The 26,842-nt window shown below is 33.1% G+C and overlaps 1 protein-coding gene across 1 annotated transcript in view; it reads right to left on the reverse strand.

The window, feature by feature from the left end:
* The window catches only part of PKHD1L1 (PKHD1 like 1), a 210,346-nt gene that overhangs the window by 139,922 nt on the left and 43,582 nt on the right, over nt 1-26,842 (reverse strand). Inside the window, exons 14-29 of the mRNA XM_007488230.2 lie at nt 24,715-24,806; nt 23,338-23,497; nt 22,562-22,697; nt 21,956-22,099; nt 21,120-21,277; nt 17,491-17,604; nt 13,580-13,729; nt 12,198-12,325; nt 9,879-10,042; nt 8,211-8,383; nt 6,809-6,956; nt 5,780-5,934; nt 3,928-4,050; nt 3,587-3,692; nt 2,662-2,772; nt 404-568 (exon numbers count right to left, since the gene is read on the reverse strand). Of these exons, the coding sequence (XP_007488292.1) occupies nt 404-568; nt 2,662-2,772; nt 3,587-3,692; nt 3,928-4,050; nt 5,780-5,934; nt 6,809-6,956; nt 8,211-8,383; nt 9,879-10,042; nt 12,198-12,325; nt 13,580-13,729; nt 17,491-17,604; nt 21,120-21,277; nt 21,956-22,099; nt 22,562-22,697; nt 23,338-23,497; nt 24,715-24,806 (2,227 nt within the window). The remainder of the gene's footprint in view (nt 1-403; nt 569-2,661; nt 2,773-3,586; nt 3,693-3,927; nt 4,051-5,779; nt 5,935-6,808; nt 6,957-8,210; nt 8,384-9,878; nt 10,043-12,197; nt 12,326-13,579; nt 13,730-17,490; nt 17,605-21,119; nt 21,278-21,955; nt 22,100-22,561; nt 22,698-23,337; nt 23,498-24,714; nt 24,807-26,842) is intronic.

Here is a 26,842-nt window from a genome sequence, read left to right on the forward strand (position 1 = left end):
TGAACTAAGCTTCAGTTTCTCATCTGTAAAATGAGAATAAATGAAATGTATTAATTTTTTAAATGACACTCATTTATTAATATCTTACCTCAAGTGCCTATTGTTAGGATGAAATGAGACAACATACAAATGCAAACTTTCAATACTATATGTGTCAGCTACTATTACAAAATAAGAAGCTAAACAGTAAGCAGATAATCTGATTTATGTTGTAAAAGAAAGAGAAAATCATTCATTCATTCATATTCAGTTCACATTATCTTTCATTAGAAAAGCAGGAGGGTAGAGCTTTGTTTTAGTCTACTCCTATGAACTTCTAGGTGATTTCGTTTTCACCCTGTTCTAGGAATGTCAGACAAATGAAGGAAAACATTTGAAAAATCTTTTGGTTCAGCACATTTACCTGCAAGGCTTCCTGAAGTTGGCCAAATATGTAAAATCTGAGTGTTATAGGTGAAGTTAAACATTACTCCCCCTTCAGGGTATGCCAGGCCCATTTCAGCTATGGAGACAGTAACTGGAAATTTTCCTGCTTTTCCTTTAAGGATGTGACACTTGATTTCATTTTCTTGTGTTAAAAAAAAAAGAAAATAAAATATTTTTGTTAGCTAAAATCATAGAAATATTCACTCAATTTTCTTATTGTTCCCCAACATGTTTTGGACTGTTACCTTGTATATGGTTACACAGTTCATGTCTTCCTATTAAAGACTTAAAAATCTTTATAAAACAGTTGCTAGCAATGGACAAGGTGTTTCCAATTTTTTGATGCAGTTTTAAGATATGATAACTATTTGAAATAAAAAATTTAAAGGTTTAAAATAGTTTTTAAAACTTAAAGCTGCACTAAGACTTGTGAGGCATCTTATATGATATGTTCCATGGAAGTCAATCAGCCATTACTCTAACGAAAAAACAGCATACAGATCACTGTCAGTGAATGGTGTTCTCAACTAACTCTTATTGTTTTCCGAGAAGTAAACTTTAAACAGCTGATAAACAGGCTTTAATAGTCAAAAAGGGAAAAAAAAAGATTTTACTGAATTTTTTGAAAAGATATAATATACTCTGGAAGGTACATTGGCCTGGAAGATCCCTGACAGCAACACATTGAACTATTTTAGGCAGAGACAAAATAATACTGAGGATTAAGGAAGGCTCTAGGAATCAAACTGTAGACACAGATATCTCTTTGCTTAGAATTATGGTGAATCTATGACTCAAACACATCTAGTTCTGACTCGATGCACTTAAAGCAAGACATCATTCTGCTGGATCAAATCTAGAGAAAGGCAACCAAAATAATCAGGAGGATGCTTCCTCTGAGGGTATACCCAGACACATGACACCAGGGACATGGTCAAAATCTATAAAAATCATAAAGCCCACATGTAGCAGAGGGTGAATAGAAACTTTTTATCAACTTGGAGAATGTTAAACTTAGGGATCACACCTAAAACCATTGAAGAGGCAACTTTAAAAATGAATATTTTTCCAAGAATTTTAAACAGAAATAACCATTTGTGGTGTTCATTTGTTCATTACCACAAAGAGAGTACAAGTTTGAAACAGAAATCATTTTTTTAATCTATGAAAATTTTAAAATGCACTTTCCCCTGTCTATAAACAAACATATTTAAGATGATTATTGTTGGTATTATAATTTTATTATAATTAGCATTTATTTAGTATCTACTATTTGCTATTGTCCTAAGCATTTTATATCTTCCTTATTCTTAAGTACAAAAAAAGTAAGTTTCTTGAACTTCCTTAAAGATTTTGATACTTGATTTCATTTTTTTACATTAAGAAAAAAGCAAATCAATTCTTTTTGCTAGTTTAAATTACAGAAATATTAATATAAAAATTTTAAATTGTGATCTAGCATGTCTTGCATTGTTTGATCTTACTAACACAGCTATCATTCTCCTCCCATTCACTATCAATATTTTATGAAAAAGTTGTTTATACTCCTTTTATCCAATATTTATTTATTCCTGTTAAACTGGTAGCATTCACAAAATTACTAAAAACAAAAGAATTAAAGATTCATAATAGGATGTTAAGAGGCTAAAAGGGAAAATGAGGTTGAATGAGGCAGAGAGGTGGTATAGTAGATAAAGTGCTAGACTTGGAATCTGGAAGACCCAAGTTTGAATCTTGCCTCAGCTATTTATTACCTGTTTTACCCTGAATCGCAACTTCTCAGACTCAATTTCCTCATTTGTAAAATAGTAATAACAATAGTATTTATTTTGTAATGTCATGAAATTCAAAACATTAAGCACTTTGCAAACCCTAAAATGCTATATAAAAGCTAGCTATTATTTAGGATAGACAACTTATTGTGTCCTTTTACAACATGTTCCACAGTGACACTGTTAGAGGAAAATATTGAAACAGCAAAGCAGACCAACTATAGCAATTTTTCCACACTGGTATTCTTAAGACATAACAGACAAATAAGATTTTAATTGACCAGTCTTATGAGGCAGGAAATCAGCAAAACATGGAGGTCAAGATTTCCTCCATTACAATAAGGGGAGTAGTTTGACATAGCAGCCTAAACTGAAAGAGGAAAGGTACAATCTAAAGAATTATTATTTTAATATTGCAATTTGATTTCATCTTATAATTTATATATTAAAGTATATGGCTCACCATTAACAGAGAGAACAGGACAATCTACTGACCCAACAGTAACTGATGTTGCTAGATTTGGAGAAAATTCGGAGCCTGATATTGTTAGAATTGTTTTTTCTTCATATGATCCTAAGAAGATGAGATTAAGATGTTAAAAAATTCAGTCTGGTACTGAAAAAACACATTTTAATGGAGAGGAGAATTGCATTAAAATGTAAATAGTGAAACAAAAAGTAAACCTAATTGGGGTTTAAAAATATTTTGAGCATAAAAATGTTGATTTACATTGCTTAATGACTAACCTTGTGTATGTGACCACTAAAGAAAGCAAGAAAGTATAGGATGTTTTCTTCTTCCTTACAATATTGGCTCTAGCAGCTTATTTTAATGCTGAGGAGCATTAGGCAGACACAAATTACCCTTCATCATTTTTTCTAAGCACTATCAAAATATTTCTTTGATGAGAAGATAAAATGTGTGCTCTACAGCTCTTAGCAATAGTTCTGCTACCATTCATTCATCAACTCTCCAACCTGATCATTGCCTTTTATGAGAAAACAACTGCTATCATACAATCCCCTTAATAATAAATGTCCCAGAAAAAATGGTCACAGATGAAGAGAGATGCTAATTAATGCAATAACCAGCATGGATAAAAAAAGATGCTTCAGTGTAAGGAATGAAATTTAAAAGAGATAAATTTTGCCTGCTTGCGAATACTGGGTTTAGCTTCAAAGAGGAGGAATCTTTTCAATGGCAAGTAATTAATCCCACTTCTTCGCTTTCTTTGCTCAAAGGACTTCATGCTCTCATATAATTTTTCTGGCATGTATAGACTGTCTGACTCTTTTGGGTGACATTCCTTTACACAATTTTCAACCAAGTTAATTTTTTAGTGATAGTATTTCTCCTATACCAAATATAAAACACAAGAGTGAGCTACCTTGAGTAGGATTTATGGCCAAGATTATTGGAGTATTCAGTGCATCCCATTTATATCCACAGTTACCAGAACATTTAGCTGGAAGTTCATTAATATAAATTTCAACCTTCAAATAAAAAAAAGGGTTAGAAATCATACCTAATACTATTTTTCCACAAGCCATAAAAATATTACTGGTTAAAGCCAATGTTAACATGATTTCATACATATACATATATTCATGTATATATATGTCATATTTTATTATATAGTACATCTTGGGTATAGTTTAAATTTCTTAATGCCCTACTCCCCCATTCATAAGGAATGTCAATACTACAAGAATAGTGTTTGATAAATACCTGAGGTTGCTGGTTGGGTGTACGAAGTAGGTCTCCTAGTATGTGTTGTCTGAATAGTCCACCTTCAGTTATTTTTGTAACTGTAATATTAGCCTTTTCTCCAGTGATGTTGAAATCTTTAATCTGTTTACATATATGTATACATATGTACATATAAAATTACTTCATAAGAAAGACCATATAATAAATGCTGACATTCTATATTCTTTGGTTGTTTTTTCGAAGTCATTAATTTTAAGCATTGAAAGAACAAATTAAAAAGAACATAAGTACAGAATGATTTTCATTATGAATGCTTATATTAATTTTTTTGATAATACATGCATTTTTAAAATTATCGTATTCTATCCAAATAGGAAAATTAGAATAGGATATCATGGTAACAATACCTATTCAAATTTTGAATTCCTTGGTTAAAGTGAACTCTTTTCTAAATTATGAAAATATGTTCAAAGTAACAGGAAACTAATTGCATTAAAATATTCTATTTTTCCTGTATTTAGTAATTTCCAAAGTAAATGCTTAATTTTTTTAGACTGTAACAGGTTTGGATTGGGGACTGGGGCTCAACTAATTCCAAAGTACCATTAGTAATGATTCAAGGGCCTGCGAATGGTGACATCAAATAAAAGCAACATATATATACTTAAAAACATACTTTGTGTAAGGGACTGTGCTGACTCCTAAATGTATGGATCTTATCATGATAAATCCCTTTGTCAAGATAGTAGCCTCTAGATGAACCAGGCTAAATACATTGCACAAATACTTCTACATAAGAATTTACATCATTTCACTACCTCTCTTCAATAGGATTGATGTTTTATGATGTCTCTTTAGCAAAAAAAGATGTCACTGTACCTCCAGAAAAGGACAACAAAAATACTTAGGATGATAACATTGTACTTGGGCTAATGTCTTCTGTGTCAGTTGATTTAAAAAAAATAGATAAAACTATCATTGGAGCTAATATAATCATTCATATATCCATGAATCTATCTATCATGCATTCATTCATCAAGCTCTTTATTAACTTCTAACAAGAAGTGAGGTATTAAAGATATGACTCCCACCCAAAAGCAGTGGGGGAAGCTGGCTCAACAGATAGCCAGGCCTAGAGAAGGTAGGTCCAAGGCTCAAATCTGGCCTCAGACACTTCCTAGCTGTGTGAGCTTGGGCAAGTCACGTAATCGCAATTGCTTAGCCCTTAACACTCTTCTGACTTGGAACTATTATGCAATATTGATTCTAAGAATGAAGGTTAGGTTTAAAATAAAAAACAGTGAATCCTGAAATTTTACTAGGATATAATATTTAAAAAGATAAATAGACTAAAATTTGGGGAAGGATAGAGTATCAATAACTAAGGGGATCAGAAAAAGTCTTGTGTGGGACGAGGCACTTTAAAAAATCCTTGAAGGAACCTAAGGATAATATTTGACAACATTTGTAAAGGGCTTAACACAGTGTCTGGCGTATACCGGCTGCTCTATAAATGCTTGTTCTCTTTCCCTTTGGTTATTACTGCTTTCTCCTTTCTCAAATTCTCCTAGAGCTGTCTGTAAGCTCTTCAGTCCCTTTGCTTCCTATCTTCCAATACATTTTGTATTGCATCTGTAGAATGAACGCGAGTTCCTTGAAGGCAAGTGCTATTTGGTCTTTGGCTTTGTATCCCCTAGACATAGCATTGTGCCTGCTTTATAGTAGATGCTTCAAAAAATGTTTATTAAATTGGCATATTCTAGTCCAACTGTCTATACAGCACAAGCTTTACAAAATCCCAACTATCCTGCCTGATACAGAATATTCAACTGAGAAGTATCCTGAAGCCATTTATTCCAAAGGACAGAACCTGCAGAAGATTTTGTTTTCCACATGCACTTCTCCACTTGATTTTCCATGAATACCCAGCACAGCTTCCCTCTCTTGTCACTGAGACTTGTCCCATTTCTGGAATACTTTGGAGTGCATACTGTAAACCCACAGCTGAAATGTCAGCAGAGAGACCTGTGTACACACAAGGAAAGGAAACAGCAGATGTCGTGAATTCACATAACATTTTCAGCATGCGTGAAGATTGCATTATAAATTAATGCCAAACCAATGTCCTCTTTCAGCTCCTTCTACATTTGAGGAAACACCCACATCAGTCTTCCTCACTTCAAACCCAGCTCAGCCTAAAGACTCTTCCACCTCCATCCCAGCTGCCTTCGTACACTAGCAACAACTCCACCCATCAGCCACCTTCTCCTCCTCCACTTGGTGAGTTCCTTCTGTAAGCCTTTATTTGAGGAAACACCCACACCAGTCATATTGTCTTTAGAAAACATTTAGAGGATGACTCCATTACTTCTTCACGTCTCCCCCAGCCCCTTTCAACTTGCTTTAATATGTTAAATTCCTCAATTAGAACATAAATTTCTTGAGGGCAAGAACCATCTTTCTTTTTGCTTGAGTTGTATTCCCAGTACTTAGCACACTGGTTGGCCCATGGTAAACTCTTAATTAATCTCTCTGTGTCTGTCTGTCTGTCTGTCTGTCTGTCTGTCTGTGTGTTTACCTCTTTCAGTGTGTTAAAAATAAACTCAACAGATCAATTTTTTCCAGGGTTCAGGTGTCTTGGGGCATCATAAACTATGGGGTTAATATTTCACTTAAACCTGAATTTTATATCATATACTTTTCATTAAGATATTAATTAAGTTTTATCAATATCATAAACAAGTATAATAATAGCTAATATATTATAGGATGTGATAAATATATGTTTATACATTCACATATACATATGTGTATATGTGTGTGTGCTCCTTTATAACTATAAATTTATAGTAATATTTTGCTCCAAATGTCAATAAGAATCCAAGCATTTTTTTTAGACCTTTAAGTATATGGCCATACGCTTGAATGTCAAAGCTGCCACGTATTGGTGGAGATGCTGCTTGAGTTCTTTGGATACGAATCTGTGATCCTCCCGGCCAGTTCATCCCTCTGTACATGGATTCATTCTCTGTGTTATTAGTGATAACCTGTTTTCAAGGTGAATATTTATAATAATGATTAATTTTGACAATGCTAACATGATTTTCATTCCAACCTGGCATGACACAATGACAGTATTAGAGATGAATCTAACAAGTTCAGGAATATTCAAAACATTCAGAGAAATCTCATAAATCTACCAAAATTAAACCTCTGTGACTGAAATAACCAGACCAAAACAAATCTAATCATCTACAAGACATTCAGTTACTCCTTCAACAAAACCTCATTAATTTAGGCCCCATTTTCAATCAATTGGAAAATATTTATTGAGCAACCACTATGTGTAAGGAATTTTGTTGACTACAAAGAAATAGAACACGAGTAGTTCTGCTGCTTAATAGATTAAATTGATTTGGGAACAGATTGAGTTATATTGCATATGCATATTGGAAAGAAAGTAACAAAGCAAAGATATAGGTAGTCCGTGTGGACTGGAGAGGGCAGGGACAACTTTATAGAATGGGTGGTATTTGAGGTGACTTTGAATGAAGGCTAAAGTTTATTTAGGAAAGCACATATTTTCAGAATTTCAAGGAATCCTTAAAGTACTAGTCTACTGCCTTTGCTTTAATTGCCAACCACAGGCACCTTTGGAAATCTGCTTCATTCTGGGGGAGCAACACACATCTATTAGAACTGATGTACACATCACGGAGAACTGTTTGAATCAGAGCAGAGGTACTGTTTTGTAAGCTCATCTGTCTCTGCCAAACCCTGGGGTGTTCCTCCCGGGCTCCTTGTCAAGATTTCATTCTTCATCTGTTCTTCATGCCAAGTTTCAAACCCAGGCCATAGCTCTCAACTGTAAACATAGATTCTGTCTATGCTTTTCTGCTAGCCTGAGTCTCCAGGCACAAAATCCTCTGGAAGAGACTCTGCCTCTGCTCTTCTGTCTGGATTTATGAACACTGGCTCTAGTTAAGGCGAACACTATATGTATTATTCAGGTTTCAAACATCTACTCTTGCTTCTCTAGTGACCCATCCTCTACATCTTGACGCCTCCTGGTTTCCCTGTCTTGCTGCCAAATTGGACCCAGAGCTGATTGGAGGAGTCTGAGCAAAGGCACAAAAGCAGGAAATTACTAGGAATGTCAGTTAGTCTATTAGCATATGTGCTAAGTGATGGGGATTCAAAGAAGGCAAAAACCAAAAGAAACCAACAAAAACAGTCATCAAACTAAGAGTTAATTACTTTTAAACAGCAGAATTAGAGTTACTTTCAGAAATGAAATTTACCTGTGCAAACCCTACAGCCAATAAGGGTATTCTGTAACTACAATTACATGAAATCATTGTCACAGTGTACTGGATGGTTGCAGGTGACCTGACCATTTTAGTCCTCCTCACTTGAAAGTACTTTAGAAATATTCCTCTATTGGCCAATGCTGGAAGTCTTCTCTTTGGTACGTCTATAATTAAAATGAACAAAATGCAATAAGAATCATAGCTCATCTTGAATTTCTTTAAAACTGAAATCATCCAGGTGTATTTACACATCATACATTTATCTATTTAAAGTAAAAATCTGGCAAGTTACCTTCAGGTAGGTAGCTCAAAAGACTTAAATTTAAAAAAAATGTTTACTTGCAGAAGACAGATTAAAGTACTGGTAGTAAAATCTCTAAGTAGTTAAGTCAAACTGTTAGAGCAAGTTTAGAAAGGGTTATCAATTCCATATTCATGAGGATTGATTGATTTTTTCTATTTAAGCACCATGGGTGACAACTTTTCATTGTGCCAGTTGGTTTCTGTCACAAAGGGAGATTAGCTTAAAAATAAGGATGAAGGATGACAATCCATGTAGTGAAAGTTATTTTATTATAAAGTTTGTCAACTAGTTCTAAAGATAACTCTGAAAAAAAGAGTTGTGAAAGGATTGAGAGCAGCATTGTTTGCATAAACATGGGTACCACTTTCTCCTATTACAGTTCCTGAGAAAAATACTTTATTGGGTATACATTTAAAGATTTGTCCACAAATATACTCAGCAGAAGTTGTATCTTCTTAAAGGGGAACCAGAGCATTATTAATGATCTATGTGAGTTGAGATTTTCAGTTCCCTCACTTGTCACATAGAACCAGACCTACACTTTGAGAGTTGGTTCCTTTATGCATGGTATACTTAGTTACAGAGGTACAAAAATTCAGACTATACTTATATGTGAGCAAAAGAATTCAATAAATAAATATGTAAGTACTCTCTGTCATAATGAAAATATTCACTGTCTTTTTAAATGGAGTTTTTTTTAAGAAATAATAGGGATGGGATTGGAGCTGTGATTTCATTGGTAGAGAGAACTCCCAGGAGATTCTCTTTCCACCATTTCAGGACAGTATTTTCTCTGAAACATAAAGACTTTGAGAGTTGCTTAGAGCTTTCTGACTCAATGAAGCTCTGAGTCACATAATTAGTATATATCAGAAGTGGAATTCAAATCTTCCTGGATTTGAGGCCAGATCTCTCTCCACAATTCCACACTGTCTTCTTAGAAATAATAGCCAACATTTAGACAATTTAAGGTTGTAAAACAATTTACCCATGCTATTTCATTTGACCCTCATGACAACCCTTTGAAGATGGTATAATTATTCTCATTGAGAGATTAAGTAACTCAGTCAGGGTTACATAGTTAATAAATTTTTGAGAATGGATTTGAACTCAGGAAGTCCTCACTCCATATCCAGTGATATTTCCTCTTTGTCAGCCTACCTGATCTACTCTACCATTTAGTAATATTAATAAGCTGAATGACTGGCACAAGCAGTAATTTTCTGAGTCCTAAAATGAACAAAAATATATAGATGACACTAGACTATATTTGTAATACCCATTGCCCGGGTAAGTATTTAGAAAGTATTATTTGGCTCTATGTAATATTACATATGACAAATCACACAAAATACCATCTGTAGTTGAGATTGTAGCTATCTGTCCAAGATATACAACATCCACAAAGAAGGACTGTGTTTCAGATGCTTTCTGTAAAACAATACTTTGAAGGAAGAAATTTTTCCCGGAGTATTTTCCTTGTATGAGGTGCAGCAGATCTATGCAAGTATATGTCCAACTGAAATGAATTCCAAATAAAATCAGTGATATTATGCCATCAGAATGAATAAATAATACATTTTTAAATGGAGGAAGATTTAAAAAAATAAGTGGGATGTTTGCTATATTTTTCCTTCACTGAAGAGTTTGTTTGACTGGATTGTATGCCTGATGCTGTGCAGATTTGTTTTATTCTGGAAGCAATATTATTAATAAGAAAAAGCATGACCCAGTGAATAGTGTGCTAGGCTTGGATTCAAGAAATTCAGGTTTCCGATCTTGCCTGTGACATATATTTGCTATGGGACCATGGCAAATCAATGAACTTCTCAGGCTCAGGAAGTTCTCAAAGATTTTGTTACAAATTGCTGATCTTTACTGTTGGGAAGAGTTTTCATATTAAGGTTCCCTACACCAATAAAATTATAGGTCAGATTAAGTACAATTGTCATCACACACACATATACATGCTCTTACGTGTTCATACAAATACACAAAACACAACACACTATGTATATCATATACACACTATGGAAATAGATTACAGAATTCCCTAGAAAACTAGAAAAGTAAGTGATTTGCTCAAGGTAACAGAGTCAGTGTGTCAGAGGCAAGACCTGTACCCAGGTTTTCTTGTTTCCAAGGCCTCCTGTCTGTCTACCATTCCAAGCTATATCTGCACTCTCAGTACTGAAGGTTACTCTTTAAGACTAAGTTGTGAAAAGATATTGATATTGTGAGAGGGAGATTTCTTACCAAAAATCCTCTACATTAATGGAATTGAAGGTCCAAACCAAAATTCATGTGTATATTTGTATGTACATATCTAACATCTTATATACATATATTATATATCTATCTGTCTATATATGCATACATGTATATATATATATACATATATAACACAGGCATATGCAGGGATGTTCATGAAGTCTTAATGAAGTTTTATATTACAGAGATACACAAATATTATTAGCAACATAATCTAGGAAGGTCAGAAGCTAGAAAGCTATACTAAACTGATTCATATTATCTTCATCTAGAAATGCTATCAAATAGCTTCTCCTTGGGCCCTCACTCTATATAATAAAATGTCACATAATTTAAATAGAATATTATTATAACATGTTTGAATAAAATATATTGTATCATATTAAGATATTATGTTATATCATATCACATCACGTCATAATATTTTATATCATAGTAATTATAATATGACATATTATAATAATATAGCATCAATGAAGATTTACTCTTCATTCTCTCCTTACTGGTTTATTTTTTAAGTGGCATTTAATTATATTACTATATATCCTCTTTCCAACCCAGATATCAGCTACGTAGTTCAACAACAAAAACGACAAAAAATTATCATTTCTGTAAAGGGGGAAAACTAGATGTTGCTATTCTTCTTAAGTAAAAAATCATGACATAATTTGAAAATTATGATGTTATTAGGAGAGAGAGTAGCAACTTGGGAGAAAATAATATATTAGGAGATAAAGAGAAAAGTCATTTAAAAAAGGAACCCATTTTTTAAAAAATTATCACTAGTATGCAAATGCATAACTACAATGTGAAAACTTCACCATATTACATAGGATTCAACAGTAAAAGTATGCCTTTAACGACAATTAGGAATTATTACAAAATATATAAACCATGATTGAACTATGAGTTGTGACATAAATGGAACCATAGGTATTACTTTACCTATATAAATCCTTCTCTTTTTCATTTCTCTACTTGTAACTTGATTTTAATAAAGTATAATTTCTAGCATTTTCTTTATCCTTGCCAATATGAAATCAGCTTTGAATGTTCAAATGTTTTTTAAAAAGTTATGCTATGATGGTAAAGAGTTTTTTCCATTGAATAAGGAAGCAAACAAACTAGATTAATGATTTAATCTAAATTCTCTTCTTTACCAGCACATTATTGTTTTTCTCAGATTTATTTGTGTTAATAATACTGGAATAATATTTGTTTCTTATGTGACCTTTATATTTGTTTTTTTAACAGAGATCTCATGGATTTCTAAAGAAGCATCTGCATAGACACTGGATCCTGACTGAAGAATTAAGCCCATAATGAATCTGTGTTTAGCAAAATCACGTAAGAAGAATTTGATATATTTATGCTGCACATGTATCCAAGTACCATGTACTTACTTGCTCCCTTGAATAAAGAGAAAGGAGAACTGCATATAGGTGTTTTTAGTTTCTTTGTTCTTACTGTCTTGGTACTGAAATTTTAGGCCAATATGATTTGACAGGAATCCTTTGTAGGCAAGACAAAACTACACCAAAAACAGGAGGGAAATTAAAAGTTATTGTACATGTCTCAGTGAAATCGTGTTATTTTCCCTGATTTCTTTATATTGTTTTCTGAAGCATTTAATACTTGACATAATAGGAGATTTACTTCCAAAATGGCCTTGAGAATTTTGTAAAACTTTGAGTCAATTTCTATTTAATTATTCCAAAATATTTTTTAAATCACTAAATATCTTAATGACTTAGTTTAGAGGCATGTTTTAGAGTTTAATTTGAATGTAAATCTGCTCCAGTTTGTGCAGATGGAGATAAACACTAGAAGGTTTTATATGATGATATAATGAGATCATGTGATGTGATGATATCACATTATTTTAAATATCTGAAAATTCTTCAGAAAAGCCCAATAGAAATGTTCATGCTGGGAGCATAGCATATAGCACTACATCCTTAAGAATCAAAAGAACTATATTCTTATAAAAGTTGGTCTTGTTTTATGATGACATTCATTAAAATGTTCTTATCTGTGCCTGTGATTTTATTTTATTCTTGTTTAATAATCTATATCTTATTTATATTTGTATTTTTCCCAGCACCTAGAATTATGCTAGAGTAGAGTGGTTTCTTAAAATGTTATTGATATAAATGAATAAATGAATGAATGAGTGAAAACACCAGTCCTTCATACTAGTTGTATGTTTATCTCTTTAATGAATACTGGGAGACAAAGAACTCTATAAATTTTTTCTTTATATTTTCCACTGTAGATTCCATAATTTTAGTGATGTCACTTTTCTTTTCCAATATCTGACTTACTGAGAGCAAAATATATTTTTAAAACCTTATCTTCCACCTTAGAATCAATATTGCATATTGGTTGCAAGGTAAAAGAGCAGTAAAGGCTGGGCAATGGGAGTTAAGTGACATGTCTAGAGTCACAGAACTAGCAAGTGTCTGAGGTCACATTTGAATCCAGAACCTCCCAACTCTAGGCCTGGCTCTCAGTCCACTAAGCCAGCTAGATGACCCCAAGAAATTATATTTTTATAATGCTTCGTCAGTCTTGTTTTCTTCTTCTCTGAGAGCTACCATAACTGTTTCCAGTTATCATTAGCATATATTATTATAATCATAAGCATTTAACATTAAATATAGCAATTGCCCAAATGACATGAAGACAAAGAACACTATTGCTATTATGAAATTATTGAGAATTTTCATTTTATTATGTAATATTTCCCTGACACAATTAGTGTATGATTTTTCTAAAAACTTACCTGATTATAAAGAAATAATGACATATTTCCATAAGGCATTCCATTTGGTTTAACATCTTCTGAATCAAAGAGAAGAGCTGGATTTTTCAGGGAAAAACGACCACAATAAGCTAGAGTTTCAGATGTTATCTGACCTCGATTAATGTGTTTCTGTGGAAACAATGGAGTTATAATTTAAACATGAATATAAAAAGTGGCTGCCACCCGACATGAAAGTCTGAGTATGTCAAGGTCCTGAGAGAATACCATTTATTCTCTGAGAAACTACTTAATTATACCAAACTACATTAATCCTTTTCCTTCTCTAAAATCTTAAAATTTATTGTTTATGTTATTCATTTTGATACTTTGTATTATAATTTAACTATGGCCATTCTCCAGGCTTTGAACTCTCTACTTACATTTAACTTTTTTCTGTTGAAAATTTTATTTAATTAGATGATTTAGAATTTTTCCATGGTTACAAGATTCATGTTCTTTCCCTCCCCTACCCTCAACTCCCTCCCATAGCTGGTGTGCAATTCCACTGGGTTTAACACTTACACTTAACTTTAGGCTTTCCTAGCTTCTTTAAGTGTCAGCCAAAGACCCAATTTCTGAAAGAAGTCTTTCCCAGTTCCCCTTAATGCTACTACCTTCTCTCCAAGAGTATCCCAAATTTATCTTGCTAATATCTTTTTTTGCACATAGTTATTTCCATATTGTCTCCCCAATTTGGCTGTGACCTTCTTGAGAACAGGGATTGTTTTTTGCCTGTATTTCTACATAGCAGGCACTTCATAAATGTTTATTGACTATACTTGACATGGAGAATTTATGCACATATTTGGAGTTTGTGTATTATTTTCTCCCTGACTAGACTATGATGGCTGATACTCTATCATGTCCCTTTAAAAAAAATGTTTATTTTTTTAAACCCTTACCATGTATTGGTTCCAAGGCAAAAGAGTAGTAAGGGCTAGGCAATGGGTGTCAAGTGACATGCCCATAGGCACACAGGTAGGAACTGTCTGAGGCCAGATTTGACCTCCTATCTCTAGGTCTGGCTCTCTATCCACTGAGCCACCCAGCTGCCCACTTGCATGTCACTTTTACCTCCACATAGTACCTAACATAGTCATGAGAACATCAAAGACTCAATAACACATATCTTCTATACTAAAAAAGATGGACACTGAAAAGACTGCCTTTTAACTTTTAACTTTCCTTTGCTGAGTAAAGATTATCATATAAAGGAATCACGTGGAGTATATTTTCAAGGCTTCAGTGGTTGTGTGTTTTTTGGAGAACAATGGTTGAGTCTGGCTTTGTGTCAACTTGGAGAGAAGTCTCAAGTAGCACGTCCCTAGCCCTGAGTTGTTTAGAATTTTTATTAAAAATATGGATGAAGGTATAGATGTTATAATTGACAGATTTTCAAATGATTCATATTTAGGAAGGATAGGAAATAACATTCTATGACAGATAAGAGCCATAAGGATGTTAACAGGCTAGACTAAACTAAACCTAATTAGATACAATTTAAAAGAGGTAAATGTGAAGCTTTATAATCTTCTTTAAAAAAAATTCATAAATTTACAAAAGTCTAGACAGTAGTTCATCTGGAAAAGATCTCTTGGTACAATGGACAAACTTGGATTTAGACTTATAGGAACTGGATTCAAACACTACCTGTGCTTCTTACAATCTGTCAGGTCTTGGACAAATCATTTAATCTCTCTGGGTCTCATTTTTCTCCTCTGTAAAATGAAGGAATTGGGCTCAATGTCTCTAAGTTCTTTCCTAGCACTAAATCTAATAATACTATAATCTAGGATTTTAGTAAACTGTAAATACATTATGAAACACTGTGTCAAAGTGGGACATAGAAGCTAAAAAAGGCTAATGGGGGCTGGTGCAGTAGATAGAATGCTGGGTCTGGAGAGAGAAAGACTCATCTTGAGTTCAAATCTGGCCTCAGAGACTTACTAGCTGGGTGACCTTTGTCAGGTCACTTAACCCTGTGCACCTCAGTTCCCCATCTGTAAAATGAACTAAGAAAGGAAATGATAAATCACTCCAGTATCTTTGCCAAGAAAACTCCAAATGGGGTCATGAAGAGTCATATGTGACTGAAATAACTAAATAATAGCAACAAAAATTCAATCTTTGAAACAACTAAAGAAGCAGAGTATCTGCCACTTGGGAGTTGATAGTTCTTACTGTACTTTCCCCTGAGCAGACCATTTCCAAAGAATTATTTTCATTTCTGGCATCATTTTAGGAAGGATATCAATAAGCTGAAAAGCATCTAGAAGACATTTAGCACTGAGAAGTGTCTTGAGGGTATAATAAATAAGGATTGATTAAATGAGAGTGTTTAGTCTGGAGAAGAAAAGATTTGGGGAGTTTATAATTGCTATCTTCAAGTATTTGTATAGCTTCAATAAGGGAGAAGAATCCAATTCTTTCCATTTGTCTCCAAAGGGTAGAACTAGAGGGAAGCTGGGGTCAGGAAGACATTTTAATCCTGCCTCTACCAGATAAGAGCTGTGTGACGCATGGTCATTTACCTTCTGTTTCCTCATTTCTCAAATGTGTAAAATAATAGCACCAAATTTACAAGGAAGTTGCAAGGACCAAGTGACAAAAGGTATGTAAAATACTTTGCAAATCTTAAAGCACTCTATAATGGTGAGCTATTAGCTGGTGGGGGAGCAGAATTAAGCTCTAACTAATAACATAGACAGTTCATATTTTCTTCCAGATACTTTGTGTTATCTATTTTCCTAAAAGTATATATTGCCATGTAATACTTTATAATAAATCTTTTAACATCTAAGAGTTTTGTGTGCTTTCAAGAAGGAGTAACAAAAGGTTTGGCAAACTAGGAAGAGGACTGACATTGGAGTCAGAGGGTCTCTCTTCACACTACCTTGAATCCTTTTTTCTTTTTTTAAACCCTTACCTTCCATCTTAGAATCAATACTATGCCTTGGTTCCAAAGCAGAAGAGTGATAAGGGCTAGGCAATGGCGGTTAAGTGACTTGCCAAGGGTCACATAGCTAGGAAGTGTCTGAGACCAGATTTGAACCTAGGACCTGGCTCTCAATCCACTGAACCACTCAGCTGCCCCCAACCCCCACCTTGAATCTTGCCACTACTTTTATGATCTTCAATAAATCACAACTTCCTGGGCCTCAATTTTCTAATTTATAAAATAAGAGGGTTGGATTAGCTGTCCTCTTAGGTCTCTTACATTTTTATAACTATGACAACTATAAAGACTAGAATTAAGAAAACTTTGTGGTCTTCCTTCTGCTACAGACCTATGTCTTGGAGATGCTGATAAACATAGTAAAAAAGTGGTGGCATCTTAAAACCTAGAATGGATAGCAATGACCCAAGACCTACATTTGTCATTAATAAAGAAATATAACAGTAAAATGAGGGGAGTTAAAAAATAAAAAGTGGTATTATAATGTCTTCTCCATGGTATTACAGTTGTTCATTGGTCTTTTTATCCTCCCTCCCAACAAAAAATTGGGGATTATCATTTTTAGTCTTACCTCAAATATCAAAAAGATATTTTCACATATAATTATTATAACATTAAGAAAGAAAATAAATATTTGGAGGTCTATGGAGATAGGTGAAACAATTTCTATTCTGCTAAACATATTGTGGCTATTTTTGCCCATTCTAAATACTTTCCTACTTATCAATAATTTATAGTAGTTTATCATACATAATGAATTCCAATATCAAATAGTTGGAATGAGTCTAATAATTTTGAGTGTGCAAACCATTTTTTCCCAATCCAGAAATGATTGCTAAGATAAATACAAAGACAAACTGGTAACAATTCATTTCATTGAAATTATGAATCCTTTATTATTTGTTTGTCTCAGAATTTATAAAGAATTCCCTACCAAACTGAAGTCAGTCTCATAATCTCTGAAGTACTTCACGGCAAAACCTTCCTTAAGGTGGGCAATTTCTTTTGGACATCTGGCACTAACCATTTCTTCCAATGCTGTTTGAACCTAAAACAACATAAACACAAACACTTGATCAAAAAGACTGCTGTAGGATGGGTAGTTATTTCATATGCTAATGTGCTGCTATGATTTATAGTTCTAAGTTATTTTTAAGGTATTCATTTCTTTTTTGTTAAATAGTATAATCAGTTTTTATTAAAGTCCTACTTTGATCTTTGCTCTGGTGCAATGTTCTTTAAAGATGTAAAGACTTGGAATAAAGACTTGTACTATTAGTCTAGTTATCTAAGGCCTTACTAAGTTATCTTAGCCTTACTAAGTAGTCATATCTAGACTCAAAGAGAGGCTCATACCAGAAGACTAATGACAGGTTTCAAGTTTCTTTTTGATTAGAGTAATCCATGAAATTAACAAAAATACAAAATGGCCCTCGGTTTTCCAGTTTCTACAATGATAGGGACAGGGGAGTAGAAAAGAAAGCAGAAAATGCCAAAAATCATATAAAGTATATGTCCACAAATATTCATTTAACTGTTGGGATGCTTAATATCAAAAGTCCAATATAGTCTTCATGCTGACATACTACTGGGGGGAACTGAATCCCATTCATATTGACATTCCTCTCTTAAATGAAGCCAGAAAACATACAGAAGTTCCAGCAAATGGAGTTCAGGAAGTCAATAAGTATTTATAAGCAATTACATGGTGATAAGTAAGTGCTAAAAATACAAATAAAGGCAAAGCCCAGCCCCTATTCTCAAGAAATTTATATTCTAATGGGACAACATGTAAATAACTAGGTATGTATAATAAGAAATACTGAGTAGATTAGAAGTAACCTCAGAATGACGGGCTGGGATTGGCTTGCTGTGGAAGGTACAATCCAGTTTGCCTCAGAAGCAAATGAAGAGGTTTGGAGAGACATTTTTAGCATGAGTTCAAGGCAATGCAAAATGCCAATCATGAGACAAATCTTGCTTATAAATTCGCAGTAATAAGCACAAGTAAACTGATCGTCATGAAGATAATTACAATTATATTGTCAATATATCCAGGCAGTGAATAAAATAGAGACGTTCTATGTCTATGAAGAATACAATATATTTAGTAACTTCAGTGTGAAATCATGACATGGTAAACAATTATGTAGGAAAATACATTTTGGTGGAAAGAAGTCTAATATACCAATGACTTTTCTCAAGTATGTAATTTTTTTTTTTAGTAACACTAATTGGTTCCACAGTTTCTTTCAATTACTGGATGTTAAATGTTTCAATATATACTTAACCTTCATTTATTTGATATACAAACCCCATAGAACTCTGCCATTCTTAGCATTATTTAAAGGCATAAAGTATTTTTGAAAGGCAGAAGAATTCAAAAGCTGGATATCCAATAGTTCAAAGAAAATAAAATTGCTTAAGAAGTCAATTAGAATGCATACCCTTTGATTCACTACTACTACTACTAGGTCTGTATTCCCAAAGAGATAAAAAGGGAGGGGGAGGAAAGGGCCCACTTCTGCAAAATTATTTATATCTGCTCTTTTTGTAGTAGCAAAGAATTGGAAATTAAAGGGATGTCCATCAATTGGAGAATGACTGAACAAATGGTGACATATGATGGTGATGGAATACTATTATGTAATAAGAAATGATGAACAGGATGATTTCAGAAAGAGCTTGAAAGACCTACATGAACTGATGCAGTGAAATAAGCAGAACCAGGAGAACATTATACACAATTACAGCAATGTTGTACAATGATCAACTGGGGTAGACTTAGCTACTCTCAGCAATGATCCAGGGCTATTTTGAGGAACTGATGACAAAGACTGCTTTACACCTCCAGAGAAAGAACTGTTGGAATCAGAATGCAGATTGAAGCATGCTATCTTTCACTTTAGTTTTTTGGGTTTTGGTTTTCTATGATTATTTTCTTACAAAAATGGTCAATATGGAAATATGTTTTGCATAGTAATACATATATAAACTAGAATAAATTGCTTGTTAGCTCTGGGAAGGGGGAGAGACAGACAATTTGGAACATATAACTTCTGAAAACATGTGGAAATTTGTTATTATGTGTAATTGGTCAAATAAAATCTTTATAATTAAAAAAAAGGGCAAGTAGAAAGACTCTACATATGTTCATTAGAGTCATCAAGGTCCAATCTGAAATGACAGACATCTTTGTTCACAAAATCTCTCACTATCTAACACTCGTAATTTCCTAAGTTTTCTGGGATTTTTAAACTAAAAAATTAGTTTTTACACACATATAGGCAAATATTAGTTTTATAATGTTCCAAAAATACTGTATTAGGGTTGATGGTAATCGTAGTAATTAGGTAAATACAACATTTTCTCTCATTTTCAACTAAAATAAATAATTTACTGGAGCTACTCTTGAAAGAAGGCAAATGGAATTTTCATTGGGGAAACATTTCAATCCATGGTATTTTTCTGGAGTTCATAGGCAAATCATATTTTTTGATGTGTTGCATTAGTATTATATGCTTAAAACCCTGTTAGCCAGAAAAATATATTGTCATATAGTATTTCTTAGTCAAACTGATTGATCAGTTTGTTTATAATAGGTGTTACAGCATAAATTAAAGAGGTTTGATTCATGTTTTTTTCTCTGAGAAAAGGCATACACATTCTGAAAATAAATTCATGTACGAAAGTTTCAATCAATCTAAACCCCAAAAACTAACTCCCTCAACTGACTGGGAAAAATGATCTGCCTTCTCTTTTCAGTAGAAATAGAGAACACAACAAACTCACATCTATGATTTATTAAAAATAACTTCCATAATATAGACAGGAGTCACTATGCATTCACTGACACTTTATATGTATGTTGATAGTACTATAAAATAGTAATTCATAAATCACTTTCTAAAGTATTGTATGATCATCAAAATCATAAAACATTTAAAATCCACTCATATATATATATATATATATATATATATATATAGGAAGTCTCTGATTTAGGAATGAGAAAAATATCAATTTCTCTAACTATGAATAGTTAGCTCACAGGGACCTTATCTTCCTTCCTTGCTGTTGCTATTGTCTTTCCTTTAGGTGTTTTTGATGGTTACTTTATAGCCTAGTTATATTATGGGTTAAATGAACTTGATTTTACATAAACACCATTTTAAACATTGATTCAGTGAGAAAATGCATTCCACATTACTGTAAATTGACTTACAAATGAACTTTTAAAATAGCAGCAATACAAAGTAAAAGTAAAAGGTTTTCTATTAGATAAACTAAGATGAAAATTAACCAGAATAATGTCAAAATAGATTATGAATGGGGAACAATTTTGTGTACCAAAGAGCAGTTCAAGAACAGAAAAAGGTGTTTCTAGTCTCTGGCCATCAGTTTTCTCATCTGTAAAATGAGATTGGACAAGATGACCTTTACAAGTCAGTTACGACTATAAATCCATGATCCTAACGGATTCAAAGCATTAGACTGCAGGTCATGGTCAGTTTCTATTGGTATAAATAACAATATTCTGCATCTCAAATTTCCACAACAAACCTCATTTTCTGATGACCAAGAGGTTAGAGGCTTAGAAGAAATGCCATCCCAAGTCAATGTGAAAGTATCCAAACTAGGTATTCCTTTGGTTTGTTCAGTAATATCCACTGTGATGTTACTCCCTTCAAGTATCTCATAAGTGATCAGGTCAAAATCACCTGTAAGAAAATGCTTGATTCTTAAAAGAACTGTTTTACTTATTGGAAGTTACATCGTAGATCATAACATACAAAAAGATATGGAACAAAAGCATACTGTGAACTTCAAAGCATTATGTAAATTAAGCAATTGTTACTATTATTGATAACATGATTATGAGATACAATAAAAGAAAAGTAATAATTAGAATTTTGTTTTAAGAAAACTATAATACAAAAAATACAACATAAAAGGTGAACAGTTTAGCTTCCCCCCAGTCTTGGTCTTAAAAGAATTATCAAACAAATACCAAAAATGAAACAATATGAAAAAATTATAATAAATAGTTTACATATCTGTCATCCACATTGATTGGAAAAATCAGATCGCAATTTGGCTACAAGTTGAAATGTCTATTCTATGTTACATGCTTCTGCAATTCATCTCATTTTTATTGGTTTAAGATGGGTTATGAATTCCTTGAAAAATCATTAAATTACAAACTGCTTGTACGTAAAAAATGATAACATGCATTTCCTCAACCAGAAAAAGTGGATAAAATATTTTTATCAACCAGGTAATGGATCAAATTCTGTTACTTCCTATTTCTACAGCTGTTACTTGGACTAAACATGACATAAATTTGGTGTTTTATAACTAGAACTCAAGTTCAGGGCCAAAACAGTCCCGATGCTTACCTCTGACTGATTTAAAGGTTACAGTGTAAACATAGCTCTGTTCATCTTCTGTTCTTACCACATGAACCGCATCAGGCTGTATAGACAATAGAGCATTTAAAGCTGACTCCATGGCAGTATCTGATGAATCCACTGGTAGCAAAACTACAGAAGGAGGCATAAAAAAGTAATTATAGTTGATGCCTTCTCCAACTACTAGAGCTCACATAGATCTTTATCTTTTCTCCAGAATGTGCTGATAGGCAGAGCACTGAAGCTTATACAATAATTTTTTTTCCTTCTGAGCAAATGTGTGTTTACACATATATATCCATATATGATATGTGTGTAAGCACACATACATACATATATGCATAAATGTATGTGAATATAATAACACTAACTTGGAAAGAGACCATTTTGACAAAATGGTTATACATGTGACATAGAATTGAAATCATTTTCTGAGCCTCCTAAAAACCATGATATTCTTAGCTTTACTTTTACTACTTTGTCTTTTAATACATCATTGGACATTGTATTCTCTCGGCCAAATGACTTAGTTACTCTTTCAAACACATTCACACATGGATACAAATAGAGTATTTTTTAGTTAAAATAATTCACCTGTTTCTTCCTTGTTGTAGATTAATTTATACTGATAAAATGAACATGCATTAGATTTCATACATGGGCTGGATACTGTGACCTTCTGAATTTCATTTTTTGGGTTAGTTGTTGTCCAGTTTTCTAAAGTTATGACCTATTAAAAAGCATTTAAAATATAGACAAGCTCACTTTTAAGAATATGAAATATGAGGTATACAGTTCTACAGTCTACTTTATTACAAATACTAAAATAATACTTTAAAAATTTTAAAATGTTGTGCATTTTCCTTTCAAGTTATGGATCCTTCATTTCAAGGAATTTAAATCTAGATTATAAGTGTATGTATATATGTATATGTGTAATATAAAGATATATATGTATATAGACATACAGATAGATAAATAGAGAATAGACAGACAGATAGAAAGATAGATAGATAGATAGATAGATGGATGGATGGATGGATGGATGGATGGAGTGATGATGGATGGAGAGAGAGCGAGAATGAGAGAGAGAGAGATTAGATCTGTGATATCATTGGTATCAGGAGCTCCTGAATAACTGAACTTCATGTACCAGGGCAGTTTAGCACCTTCTCTAGAACTTGTAGTCTTACAGGGTCCCCTAGAAGTCTGAGACACCCAGTAACTTGGGCAGGATCACAGCCTCAAGGATCTTGAAAGTACATTTCCATAATTCTGTACTACCATTTTCCACAAAAGTAGCTTCTTATTCAGTAGAAGTTAGAGTTGTAAGCTTACTTTCAATACAATTATCACTAAAAATAGCAAACCTGTATCTCCTGCACAATTGTAGACTGGGTTTGAATAACTTGTTCTTCATTTACAGCATCTCTTGTTTGTTGTTCAGTATAAAAATTTTTAAATTGGTATAATCCAACATCAACAAAAGCACTTTGTCCATATTCCTGCAATAATATTTCAATGTAATATCTAAAAAGAGGAATAATTAGTGAATAGATCATTGCAGAGTACAGTAAAAATATTATTCATCTGTTTTAGAAAATGCAAACAAAAAAAGATCAATATTAAGGAAGAAAAATTCTGTCTCTACTATAAGTAGTGACTTCTATTATTCTATTTCCATTTCAAAATGTTGATTTGCAAAATGAACCCCAAGGGTTTGCTGACATCAAAATAAAGTAGGTAAAGTTTTTGTAATCATACCATAAATATTAAAATACCTATTAACATCTCGTCTTGTTGTTTAGACTATGTCATTATAGGATAATGTATATATTAAATGTTATACCTCAGAAAGCATACACTTTTTTCCCAAGCCATTATCTTTTGCCTTAGGACTGATAATAACTATTTCTTCTAAGGTGGAAGAGTGGTAAGAGCTAGGCAATTGAGATTAACTTGTCCAAGTAGGAAGTGTCTAAGGTCAAATCTGAACCCAGGACCTCCCATTTTCAGGCCTGGTTCTCTATTCACTGAGACATCTCACTATCCTAACATACAGAATTTTATATACCTCAAAATTCAGAAGAGATTAAAATAGGAAATGATTAGAATAATAAATTATACCATATATTTAAAATATTTAGCAATGATTATAATGCTGAAGGTGATAGTGATAAGGCCAATAACAATCAAGATTCAATTGATTAGTGGTAATGAATGTTCTCCTATGCACTCAACAATAGGAGAATCTAAATTACTGCTCCTCAAATTCCTGTGATCCCCGACTTCCATTTAGAGAGTTCAAAAGTACAGAACCCTTTTTATAATAATACTAAGATGCTTTAATTTATAACACAGTGAACATCAATAGTTATAAGTCACACAAACAAACAAACATAAGCTCTTTGTAGGGGGATCCTTAGTAGTTTTAAAGAGTTTAGAGTGGTCTTGAGGCCAGGAAGTTTGAGAACCATTGAGCTAAAGAACAGATTTAAATCAATTTCCCAGTCTCCTCAGGAAAAACTTAGAACTCCAATCTGCCAACTATAAATTACTTGTTTAGTTAACTGAGTGCTACTGATTTTCTGATAGTTTTATGTCTTGAGTCAAATATGAGAAGATCCAAACCTGTCATTTCCAAAAGTTCCTTGAGATACAAATAACTCACTTATACATACCAAATTTTAAAATGTCATTAATTTTGTACCATTCCACATAAGTTCTAATACAGGAATGAAACTTACTCTTTTCCTTTTTGAAGCTGAAAAACATCTGATCTTTGTGTCCAACTGGAAAAATAATTATTGGCATATGAAGAATGATATGCAATCTTCACCTAAGCTCCAAAAGAAGAAATTTATAAATGTATATTCTCATCATAAAGATTTACGACTCAAGGTTAAAATTTCTTCCATATAACTTCTAGTTATCTTTTTGATAAAAGCACAGATTAGAAACAGACATTACTTGCTTTGGGGCTCTCTTATCCATAATGAAAATTTCATTTTACAGATATTTTTGAACTCAAGCCTCCTTCTCACACCTTAAACCTAAACATCACCAGAATGATATTGTTTCAATTTTTTAATGAGATCATATGAAAAATATTTACATGGAAAGAATGTGTAGACATATGTGACTATGATGGTAGTTAAATATCAAAATTCTTGGTTCTAGAAAAAACAAAATTTAATATCCATGAGAATTTCAGTAAAAATAACAATGTTCCTATTCCTTAGAGAAAGATTTTCTTTTTCTATCAGTCTTTTGATCAAGTCTGGGAAAAATTAACCATATCTCTTTACATCTCAAAACCTCAAGTGCCACAAGCAATTATGATTAGAACACCAGTTATGACTACCATACCAATATGAATACTACCACATTATTAATTCTACCTTCAATACATTTGGATAATTAATGGCAATAGATTAGATATACTTAAAAAAAAAAACTATTTTAGCGGCAGCTGGATTGAGAGCCAGGCTTAGAGATGACATGTCCTCAGTTGAAATCTGACTTCAGATACTTCCTTGCTGTGTGACCCTGGACAAGTCACTTAAACCCCATTGCCTAGCCCTTCCTGCTCTTCTGCCTTGGAACCAATACAGAATATTGATTCTAAGACAGAGGGTAGGGATTAAAAAAAAAAACTATTTAAAAGCTTAAGGTACTATAGTCGTGGGTCTCTATTTATAGAAGAGACTTCCAAAGGGCCAGAAGAAATTCAGGAGTAATCAACTCTGGTTTTGAGGCAATAGCTTCTTCAAGACAATTTTAGAGCTAATATCATGACTACAGTAATAACAATTATATGTTCCAGGAATTATATGCTAAATGCTTTACAATTATTATTATATTTTTTCTCATAACAATTCTGGAAAGGTGTTTTTATTTTCTCTATTTCCCAGATGAGGAAACTGAAATAAATAGGGTTTAAGGAATCTGCCCAGTATCATACAACTAGTGTCTAGGGTCAAATTTGAACTCGCCTTTCTAACTCCAGGCTCAGCATTATGTCCACTGGGCCACCTCAATTATTTACAGAAAAGACCCCAAACTCAAGACACTGTTTCTCAAAAATCTTTTAATGTGTCAGTCTCTTTCTATTTATACTTTAATGCTTCAGGTATTTGTGATTCCATTGATGTGCATACTTTCATTAGCACACATTACAAAATTTTAATGGACATAGGTTGCAAAATCTGCCCCTTAGCATTTACTAATGGATTCTTGATAAATTGACTTCATGAATTGTTATGCCCAAAAATAAATTACCCAAACTTCTAGTTACAAGCTTCTTTAAAAAAATTTATTTTATTTTTTTTCTAACCCTTACCTTCCATCTTAGAATTCATACTGTGTATTGGTTCCAAGGTAAAAGAGTGGTAAGGGCTTGGCAAGGGTGGCTAAGTGACTTGCCCAGGGTCACAAAGGTAGGAAGTATCTAAGGCCACATATGAACCCAATTTCTAGGTCTGGTTCTCCATCCATTGAGCCACTGAGTTGCCCCCCGTACTAGGTTTAAAAAATTTTTTGTTAAACCCTTACCTTCCATCTTAGAATCAATACTGTGTATTGATTTCAAAGCAGAAGAATTAAGGGCTAGGGAATGGGGGTTAGGTGACTTCCTGGGGGTCACAGAGCAAGGAAGTGTCTGAGGCCAGATTTGAACCAAGGATCTCCCATTTCTAGGCCTGGCTCTCAATCCCCTGAACCACCCAGCTACTCCTGTGTAATTAGAATCTTTCCCCCTAAAAACTATGATACCCAGCAAAACTATGATTCCCAGAACCCCACTCACTTCCTATTGCTACGTGCTGATGTAGATAGGTTAAAAATTGGGTGGAGGTCTGTGTCTCTCGCTCTTTT

Source organism: Monodelphis domestica, chromosome 3, assembly GCF_027887165.1.
Source record: "Monodelphis domestica isolate mMonDom1 chromosome 3, mMonDom1.pri, whole genome shotgun sequence".
Lineage (NCBI taxonomy): Eukaryota > Metazoa > Chordata > Mammalia > Didelphimorphia > Didelphidae > Monodelphis > Monodelphis domestica.